The sequence below is a fragment of the Zingiber officinale genome, chromosome 4B (assembly GCF_018446385.1).
Source record: "Zingiber officinale cultivar Zhangliang chromosome 4B, Zo_v1.1, whole genome shotgun sequence".
NCBI classification, from domain to species: Eukaryota; Viridiplantae; Streptophyta; class Magnoliopsida; order Zingiberales; family Zingiberaceae; genus Zingiber; species Zingiber officinale.
Genome location: NC_055993.1, coordinates 103,588,805 through 103,599,788, shown reverse-complemented (window position 1 = coordinate 103,599,788; position 10,984 = coordinate 103,588,805). Strand labels below are relative to the sequence as shown.

General features: G+C 40.8%; 1 protein-coding gene across 1 annotated transcript; it reads left to right on the top strand.

Annotated features, from left to right (window-relative positions):
* The first annotated feature begins 3,872 nt into the window (after positions 1-3,872).
* On the top strand, positions 3,873-6,950 carry LOC121978488 (receptor-like protein EIX2). The gene is made up of 2 exons (XM_042530829.1): positions 3,873-4,194; positions 6,067-6,950. Exons 1-2 carry the CDS (start codon positions 3,873-3,875, stop codon positions 6,948-6,950), a joined length of 1,206 nt encoding a protein of 401 aa, XP_042386763.1.
* Positions 6,951-10,984: the final 4,034 nt, after the last annotated feature.

Sequence of the window (10,984 nt, the reverse complement as noted above, 5' to 3'; positions counted from 1 at the left end):
CGACCCAATGTTGCGATTCAGTTAAAAATGTAAAATACCGAACGGAGGATAAGAAGAAAAAGCTTGCAAAAGTTACCCCAGTAGCTTGTTGCAGATGGTTGTTGCCGAGCAACCCAGGTGGCATCACGCCCACGCACGCTCGGGCGTCCTCCTAGACTTTTGCGAGGGGCCCCCGAATGGTTATCAAGTGTTCGGGGCTCGACGGCTGGTCAGCCTTGCGCAAATATTCCTCTGTTGGCAGGTGGAGCAGAACCTTGATAGTCCTATGTTGGCCCGGAGTGGACTGGGCGGACGCAGAAGGAGCAGAAGTTTGTTCGACCGGCTCAGAGCGGATGAGAGAGCGCTTGGTTATCAGGCGAGCTAGAGGGAGCAAGGTGAGAGGTTGAGCGGCGACGGGGTTGGCAGGCCAGTCTCCTTGAGATTGAGTCCGGTCGGACGATAGCGCTTCCACAGATGCAGGAGCGGAAGCTAGAGGATCGTCCGTCTGTTCGAAAACGTGAATGGCAGAGGTTGCTGAGCGGGTGGGGGTGCCCGTTCGGCGGTGTTTACGACCAACCAACGAAACTTCTTCATCATCAGAGCCGGCTTCATCGGGCCGAGTGGCCGGTGGCACACTCAGTGGAGCGTTCTCCCCAGCCGCATCCGTGGTGACCGTCCGCGCGGCCGACGCCTCGCCCCCCGTACGTACCTCTTCACTCTCACCCTCGTGAGAGCCGATCGAGGTGAGGCCCAGCTTCTCCGTCTCCTGCGTGGCAGCCGCCTCTATCTTGTTGGCCTTGCGCTTCAGCAGGCCGAACACCACTGATTTCATCATAGTCTCGGCTGCAAGAAAAAGAAAAGAAATTAGTTAGACGCAAAGAAAAGGAGAGAAGGTTATTCCTTACCCGGGTCGTTCGGAAGCCGCGTTCGGATCGGGCTTAATCCGAATAGGAACATCATCCCTTCGGGCATCAGCTTGTGTATGTCTAGCTTCAACCCGGCTAGCAAGTTCGCCGCATGCAGAAAAGTGGGTTTAGTCCGATACCTTTTTAGTTCGAGAGGAGTCGGCAACGAAGTTTGCCATTTCGTCCGGAAGGATGGTGGCTCGGGAAAATGCAGGAAGAAAAAAATGCTTTTTCCAATGCTTATTGGAGGTAGACATTTTATCAAAGAAAACTAGACCGATCCGAGCTTGAAATAAGAAGGTGCCCAGCTCAGACTGCTTGGGGTAGTAAAACTAATAGAAGATTTGGGGCTTAAGGGGAATATTGTGTACCCGGAAGAGTACAACTACGCCGCACAGTAGCCTAAAGGAATTTGGAACAAGCTAGCCGAGCGAAATACGAAAATAATTACAAAATTCTAAGATAAATGGGTGGATGAAAAACCTAAGGCCGCCTACGAACTGGTCGAGGAAGAAGGTAACAGTGTCAGTCGACGGGTCATGGGGTCGGTCGAACGGCTCGGCCAGGATCAGTTTATGGCCATCAGGGATTTGATAGGTGTTAAGTAATCTGAAGGTGTCTCCCGAATCAAACCTACTCTCCATGGTTTGATGCCAAAGACCGAGAGAAGGGGCAGAAGAACTAGCCATTGCCACCGGGATGCAAGACAAAGGGAAAACAGAAGGCAAGGGAGGAGATGAACGGAACAGTGCCTGCGACGCGCAGACACCACCGGAATGCAAAGAAAAAGTGCGAAGAAAACAAAAAGGGAGTGAGCCAAGAGTTCTTACAGAAAAGAGGACGGCTGGAGAAGAGAGCGGAGGGCCAGAATGTCGAGAATGGGCTCGCCGAAGAACGAAGCAGGAACCTTCAAAAGCACGGGCGCGATAGAGCGGAAGCGGCGGAAGAAGAGGAAGCGACCTTATAAAGGTTGGGCTCAAGCCGCAGGGACCGCCCGATCCAGGGCATGGGGTCCAAGGAACGGATCTGCCCGTTGAATTCAAAGCGCCAGGGGTCACATCGAGTCTGACAGCTCGAGCAGGCGATGACGGCCGCCTGACCACGTGGCATCACTCCATTGGGTGCATTTAATGACCGCCATTACGCAGGCGAGGGCGTTTGCTCGACCTTAAGGGAAAGACATCCACCGGCATGTTGAACTCTTCAAGTGTTAGTGGGTTCTAGGCCGAGCGGTGTTCTCATCAGATACAGAACGACCGTCATGTCGCTAGACCGATAGTCCAGTCAGTCGGACTTAGCGCCTCCTTCGACTAGTCTTGAGGGGGAGGCATGTTATCCGGTGGTAAGGACGGGGGACCCTCGTTGGCAGGAGGTCAACAACACGTGGAGGTCAATGGTCAAGAGGGTCAGCCCCAAGGTCGTACCGAGCGGATAGAGGTCGTGCCGAGCGGGCTGGCGGGCCAACCGAGCATCCGACCGACCAAACATCCGGCCTGGGAGACCCCAGGCCGGATGAAAGACAGCCCGACCAGGGGTCGGGTTTCCGATGCTCAAGGTAAAAGAGTCTCTGGGCCGAGCGGACAGGCCGCTCGGCCAAGCCACAGGACAATAAGTCACAATCCCATCCGAGCACATGAGCAGGGCTTCCCCGCCCGGTTCGAGGTAGGCGTATTCCCGGAGGCCATGAGCGCCGAGCGGATAGTCCGCTCGGACCGGGAACAGGCGAGAGGCGCAAAGGGACAAAAGGGACAGCTGGTAACATCATCCTCGAGACGTCTGCCACCGACAAACAGCATGGTCGGCTGCTGGAGCGAACAGAGTGTCGTACGGTGGAAGTTTCCACCGTCATATCAGGGATATGCTCGGGCGATTACGGAATGGCGTCAGACATGCTTTTCTGACACAACCCTACTGAGGTATGTTTGGGGAAGCGTGCACGCATCGAGAAGCATGTCCGCGCCTCCCCGGGGGTCCTATATAAGGACCCCCAGACTTCGACGGAGGTATGCGATTCTCATCACTGTAGCCACAGTAGCGTTACCTTGCTCCTCTTCTTCTTCACTGCCTGACTTGAGCGTCGGAGGGTCGTCGCCGGGAAATCCCTCCCGGCTCGGCTTCTTTGCAGATTCACCGGAGATCTACATCACCAGTCGAAGATAGCGGAGAGTGCCACGCCCCCAGTGTCCATCGACTCAGCGCTCGGACAGGATCATAATCTATTATAATTGTTATGAGTAATTAAGCCGGTAATAATTTATAAAATTTTAAAAGAGGATTAGAATGTGTCATTATTATTTTTTTTATGTAATTTAGGTGTTCAACTTCATCCGATTAATTTTGAAATTAAATAATCTTCTTCCTAATTTATCTATTAGATAAAGTTAAAATATAATTATACACGTTCAAAATGAATATATTTATCCTATTTAAAATTTAAATTCATCCACTTATTATAAGGTTGCTTGTAGGTTTCCAAATAAAAAAACATCTATATTTCTAATTTCCTTGGAATAAATGTTACAAAAAGACTTGACTAAACAAAGGACTCAAGGAGACATTGACTTTACTCTAACCACATGACTGGGTTTTGTAAACCAAGACAAGGGCATGTCCTATTCATACTTAAATGTGCTATAGAGAAATATTAAATTATAAATCGAATTAATAATTATAGCAAAATATATATATTTTTAATCCCAACCAAAATCACAATTAAGACATTTGAATTAAAGTTTGTTATGCATATCTACCAATTTATAAATATTTTGTGGAAGTTAAAGCAAATCCCTTCTTCACGGTATAATCAACCTGTCATGGTCATATCAACAAAGTCATCCAATCCATTTTCCAAAAAAGAAAAAAAAAACAAAATCAAAGTTACTTCCGCACACGATTGACAGGACCTTGTGTGTATATATACACATTCTAGGTATGGTTTTTTTCTTCAACTTGATTCAATCTAGCTACTCTTCCATAATCACTAGCTCTATGGCTATTAGTTGTGGTTGCAAGGGCAGCTATAATTCCTCTAAGCATGCTACTCTCTTCCTAGTCATCTTATTATTTAGCGGTAGAGCATGCTGTGATGATCATCCAGATGCATCTAAGAGGATCAGTTGCTTGGAGAGTGAAAGGAGTGCTCTACTTGCCATCAAGTCTGATTTGTATAACTCTGATCATTGGCTTTCTTCTTGGAGCGGTTATGATTGTTACAACTGGAGTGGAGTCGCCTGTGACAACACCACTAGCCATGTCATTATGCTTGATGTCCACTACCCATTTGATCCATATGTTTCATATCCTGACAAAAGTAAGGTAAATCCTTCTTTGTTTAACTTGAAGCACTTAAAATACCTGAATTTAAGCAACAACAACTTCGACTCAACCCACATGCCTAGTATGATTTCCTCGCTTGTCCATTTGGAACATCTTGGCCTTTCCAATGCCAACTTTAATGGATTAATTCCACAACAACTAGGCAGCCTTTCTAACCTACGCTACCTTGACCTTGGTTGTTGTGATAATTGGTATTCTTCACTATGGTCAAATGACCTGAGTTGGCTTTCCCACTTAACTTCTCTAGAATATCTAGACATGAGTTGTGTCAATCTCTCTTTAGCCAATAGTTGGGTTCACCAAATTAATTATAATAGCCTAGAACATCTTGCTTTATCAAATTGTGGGCTACAAGATGCAACAGGAGGAGCTGGCACAAATAATTTATCAAGTAATCAAATAGAAGGAAATATTTCAGTGAATGCCACTGGAAAGTTGAAGCATTTGGAATTAGCTGATAATCCTTTAACAAAAGTTCCACTAAATATGGGAAGTCTTTTTCATCTTGAATATCTAGATTTATCTTGGAATTATATAACTGATGTGATACTTTTGAGCATGGTCAACCTTTGTTGCTTGGAGCATTTAGATTTGCAGGGTAATCATATCACTGGAGAGATACTTCTGAGCTTGGGCAATTTTATCCACTTAAAGTATTTAGATTTGTCTCATAATCGAATCACTGGAGAGATACCTCTGAGCATGGGCAACCTCACTAGCTTGATGCATTTGGATGTGTCATCTAATGAGTTTTATGGATGTATACCAGATGTTTTGGGTAATCTCGTCAATTTGGAGGAATTAGACATATTTTCTAATAATATTTCTTGTCAAATACCTGGAATCATTGGCAGACTTCACAACTTAAGGTATTTTAATGCATCAATGAATTACTTGATGGGGCGGATACCATTGAGTTTGGGTGATCTATGCAATTTGGAGGATTTGGATTTGTCTTTGAATAATATTGATGGAGAACTAACAAATCTACTTGATGGTTTATCTAAATGTCCACAAGGATCCAAGTTACAGTCCTTTGTAGTGAGTCACAATAACTTCACTGGGTCAATCTCTACCGGTCTTGGACAATTAACTCAACTGCAATATTTGGATGCCTCATCAAATTCATTACAGGGCAACATGACAGATGCTCACTTTTCCCAGCTCGCCAACTTAACGTTTTTGGATATATCTTATAATTCCTTGAATTTGATTTTATCAGATGATTGGCTTCCTCCTTTTCATGCTTACAAGATTGATATGAGCTATTGTCATTTGGGAACTAGATTTCCTTCTTGGATTCACACGCAAACAACTTTGGAAGAATTATCTTTATCTGGAGTTGGACTTTATGGAAATATTCCAAGTTGATTCTCAGATTTCATTTTCAATAATTCACTACTTTACCTTAACATAAGCTCAAACAATTTGAATAGTTAGTTACCTTCTAGTTTACCTGTCTCTATGGATCTATCATATAACTTTTTTGAAGGAACAATTCCATTGAATTATAGAACTCCGAAAGCTGTTGAAATATTAATGTTGTCTAATAACCATATCAATGGTTGTTTGTCTGCCTTCTTTTGCAATTTCACAATGTTAAGGGTACTGCACCTATCCAACAATTACTTGTCGGGCGAGGTCCCAAATTGCAATGACTCATATCCAATTAGTTTGAACTCCCTTCATATGAATAATAATAATTTGTTAGGATCATTTCCTTCTGCCTTAAGAAATTCTTATGAATTAGTAACTCTTGATCTTGGTGGGAATAAATTTTTCGGTAAAATACCAAATTGGGTGGGAAGGAGCTTTTCGTTATTAAAGTTTCTTCGTTTGAGCTCAGACTCATTTGATCATGCTATTCCTGCAAGTATAGGAAATCTTACTTCCCTCCAAGTTTTGGATCTTTCGTTCAACAATCTTATTGGCAGTATACCTTCCTCTATGTCAAATTTCAATTCTATGGTTGTGAAGCAAAACTATACTGATCATCTATTGTATGCTTCTGTTTGTGACATTAAGTTCTATCGGTGTCCGGTTTGCCATATGGGAAATAGCTTCAAGGATAACATTATAATAACTGCAAAAGGGTTAACCAATGAATACACTAATGCTCTTAGTGCAGTGGCAAGCATAGACTTATCAAACAATAATATTTCTGGTGAGATTCCAAAAGAGATCACGAAGCTGCATGGATTGGACTTCCTTAACTTATCCAACAACCATTTGATAGGAAGGATTCCAGAAAATCTTGGTGCCATGAAGGAATTGGAGTCTCTTGATTTGTCAATGAACTATCTCATGGGAGAAATTCTTGTCGAACTATCTGCTTTAAGCTTTCTAGAATTCTTGAATCTCTCCCACAACAATTTGTCAGGAAGAATCCCAACGGGCGATCAATTGTCAACCTTCAATGACTCGATCTATGTTGGCAATGAGGGCCTTTGTGGTGTGCCACTTCCAGAGTGTCCTGGTGATGAAGCTAATCATTCACCATATCAAGTAGAAGATGATGACAAGCTTGAAAGAGTTCTAGATTATGCTATCATTGTTATGGGATTTATAGTTGGATTCTGGACATATTTGGGCGTAATATTCATTAAAAAGACTACCAGGATTACTCTCTTTCAGATGGTGGACAATATGTATGACTGGATGTATATGCATCTCTCACTGAAGTTTACAAAGCTGAAGTTGAAATGGCAAGAAAAGAGTTTAAGCACTTGAATTTTCGAGGATGAAGAGGATTGCTTCCTAATATAGTTGGTCATATTGAGTTGTGAATGTTATTGTGTACGATGAAAGTGTGGTGTGAAATTGTGGTGAAGGTCACATGGTGTGGTGATGTTATCCTATGATGTAATTTAAGATTTTGAACATCTTATATAATGGTTTTTTTGGATCAAATGCCTGAAATAGATCCATGCATTTTCTCCAAAGCTCTGTGGTTTCTGCAGTGCACCATGCACCATCTACCCTTGCATATTAATTTGCACAACCCAAAAAGATGAAGAGTAGTTGATTCCTGACCATGCCAAACAGCACATGCGTCTTGACTTAAGGGTAACCCAGATTTCTGGTCTGATTCCATTGGAAAAACTGAGGATCTACGTAGCAAATCAAACACAGACTTCAAAAGATCCGGTCCTATTACATGAGTTCAATTTGAATACTGACGTAGCTTAAGACATGGGAAAATGTCAAGTTCTTTATCCTTTTGTGAAATATGTAAGTACCCATGATAATAATTTTGGTATGATCAACTAAGTCAAGTTAGTTCCAGTTGTATTTGACCTTGACCTTGTGTCTAAGTGTGCAGGAACTTAGGAGCACAAGAAGTCGAGAGAAAGACGCAGCTAGCGAGAAGGATGACACAGGACAGAAAGATGCAGCTAGCGAGAAGGATGACACAGGACAGAGTCGACGGATTCGGTGGATCTATCCTAGGTATTGATTACTGTCAAAACAAAATGACTTTGTTCAAACCTACGCCTAATCAACTAATTAGTTAATTGACATATCCAGTTGACAACTTGAGCAATCCCTTCTTTACTTTACTAGCTGACACTCCAGCATAATCTTATGCAATGGTCTAGATAGATCTAGTCGACATGCTATAATTTGGGACCTGTCTTTTTTTTTCCCCCAAATTGTTATCTTAGTTTGAAGATATCAAGAATAAAAATAAAAATAAAATTGAAGAAGCTGAATCAACAACACTTTAAGTATGTAATGGCTCTCTCTATATATTATATCTTATAGACAAATCAATCAAGAAGTTTATATTTTTATTTGTTCTCTCTCGTCTAGTCAATTTTAGCAAGGGTGATCATATGCTCGCAAGAAGGCCCGAAGCAGGTCAGGGTAACTAAATACCTGTGGGAGGCCCAGAGCAAAGTCAAGATAATCGGATGATTGCAGAGAAGACCTGAAGCAGGTCAAAAGTAACCGAATGCTCATGGAGAGATCCGGACCATGAGAATAATGATGATCTTTCATTTGAGGAATAAATTGTTAGGATTCAATCAAAGTCTCACGCTGGAAAGATTTGAAAAAAATTATAAGTTAAAAAGGATATAAAATATCTCCATTAGTATGAGACATTTTGGGTACAACCCAAGAGTAAAACCGTGAGGACTTAACCCTAAAGTAGATAATATCATGTCATTATTGAGATATGTGAATATTTTTTGGGAATGACATCTTGATTAACCCATTGTGATAGTTGTTGTTGTAATCTTTTGTTGCTTTGGAATCCCGTAATGAGATGCTCTTCCCGATCTCAGGTTCACCAAGAGAGTGCGTGAATGAGGCTTACTTTGCTCAGCTGAAATCTATACTACAGTGCATGACTTCTGAAGTAATGCATCCTCCTCTTTTGCAGATAGAGAATGGAACACAAACTATTATCTTTGATTTACGACCTATGCCATCAACTTGGCTGTTCGACGCAAGGTTTGTTCTAGCTCCCGAAATAGCTTGCATCTTGCTGCACACTCTTCTAAATTTAAAAAAAACTTTGGACCAAATGCTTAGTTATCAAACTCGAGAAGCTCTGAAATCATCATGCTAGTTGGATACTTATTGTAGGTAAAAGAAAATACGAAAGAAATCAGCTTGGCTGAATAGATGCTAATATGATGCACCAGATTGACGACATAAGAAGGCTAGGTTTAAGTCGAGCCCGTGAACCACCACACTTTTGGTCACGACCTCATGCGCCGTGATGAAAAGGAAGAAGAAAGTTTGGAATTTGTCCAAAAAGGAGGATGGAGACTTCCTGTTCACGCTGGCAGGGGATGTGCATCGAGTTAAGTACTGAGTTCTTCATTCGTCTATACGTTCAACCTCTACGCCGATACTCACCGCCGGCCTTCCAAACCCTTTCCTCTTCTACATCTGCTTCTGTTCTTCCGCCTCTTCATCTACGGGCCTATTTGATAATTAAACTAAGGAAGAGGAGCAAACAGAAAAATTGCAAAATCTGCCCAAGTGTTCATTCAAAAGTCTTGCAGTGTGTCGACATGCCCACTTAGCCCCTCGACATTTGTAATTTATTGTCAAATCTAATATAGTTTAGGAAAGTAAGTGTTAAGTCAAATATGGTCTATTTATCTATCTCTACTCACACTGTCATTTTTTACTCCAATAAAAAAAAAAAAAAAAAGTGCAATTGTTTGATATCTTGAAAACATAGATCTTTTTTAAATACTTTTTGCATTTTGGTGCATTTAAAAATTATAATTTCTTTTTTTATGTGTGGGTAAGTTTCGGGTATTTAGTATTTTGTCTTTAGAGTCCAAGTCAACTTTTGAGTCTTCATATAAAATTTAAATTGAATTTCTGTTATCTGATTATCTTAATTGATATATTCAATTGACAACTTAAACAATCCCTCCTTTACCGGCTAACACTCCACCGTAATCTTTTGCAATGATCTAGGATTGAGCTAGTCGACATGTTATAATTTTGGACCAGTTTTTTTCCCCCTAAATCGTTATCTTATATTTTAAAATGTCAAAATACTACTACTACTAATAAATAAATAAATAAATAAATAAAGAAGTTATATCAACAAGTACTTAAGCAAAGCAAAAGCAAAATCATGATAGTAAGCAAATCATTTGAACAACACTTAATAATTAAGTGTTTAGTTATTTATTTCTTCCGTAGTCTTGTATTTTTATTTTTTTAAAAATAAAATTTATTGGGAGTGAAATTTTCGGTGGAGATAAGATACATCTGATGTCACAGCATAAAGATGCACGATATAAAGCATATTCAAAGTGGAATGGCTGTCGATTTCCATCGAAGACTCGCAGTCTCCTTGTGAGGGAATAAATAAAGCATGTTTGACAGATTTTGGTGTAAAGACTTGTGACTTGCATTCTCATTTCATGAGGGAATAAAGCATGTTTGATAGATTTTGGTGCAAAGATTTGTGACGATGACTTGGGAGAGGAGTTGCTTGTAACAACACCACTAGCCATGTCATTAGGAAAATTTCTTATGCATATCTATTAATTGTAAAACTTGAGTGGAAGTTAAGCAAACCCCTTCTTCACGGTATAGTCAGCGTGTGTATGATCATGCTCATAGCGACAAAGTCAAACAATTCGTTTTCCAACAACCAAAAAAAAAAAAAATCTAACTTACTTTGATGCAAATGAATGGACCTTATGTGTACAGATTTGATATACTAGGCGACGTTTTATGCATGACCGTGAGCCACATACAGATGTAGTGTTGCCAATTCGATTTCACTACAAATAAAATATTCCATTTATTCTCTCTTTCCTCCCGCCTGCAGTTCAAACTCACGTTGCTCTCCAAATTAAAATTAAAATCTCCCTCGCCGCTATCCTACTCTCGCTCCTGTTGGAATGTATACTATAAGTTTAGTTTTTATATGAACATCTGTTTTGAAATATTTTGAAATGAGAATCACTTTGGTCAAATGTTTACATTTTATATTTATATATATGTTAATGCAGTTGTCCATTTAATTTATATTGTAGATAACATGGTGTGTGGTGCCACACAGAAGATCATGTTATCAGTTCCTTATAAATTATAAATAGTAGCTCACAACCAAGATAGATTGGGACAAACCATTGGAACGGTTGTAGTGTAATTTGATATTAGTCTGTCTTGATTATAAAATTACACTAATACACTATGTGTGTATTGAACAGGATCATTTGAGGTTGTTCGATTTATACTGACTCTATAAAAGAACAAAACCTCTGTTATTATGGATG

What these genes read in the sequence shown, in the direction of transcription:
- LOC121978488 (XM_042530829.1), top strand. Translation starts at nt 3,873, where the DNA reads ATGGCTATTAGTTGTGGTTGCAAGGGCAGCTATAATTCCTCTAAGCAT. An exon ending in TGTTTCATATCCTGACAAAA is followed by an intron (nt 4,195 to 6,066) that starts GTAAGGTAAATC and finishes GTTTGAGCTCAG; the next exon opens with ACTCATTTGATCATGCTATT.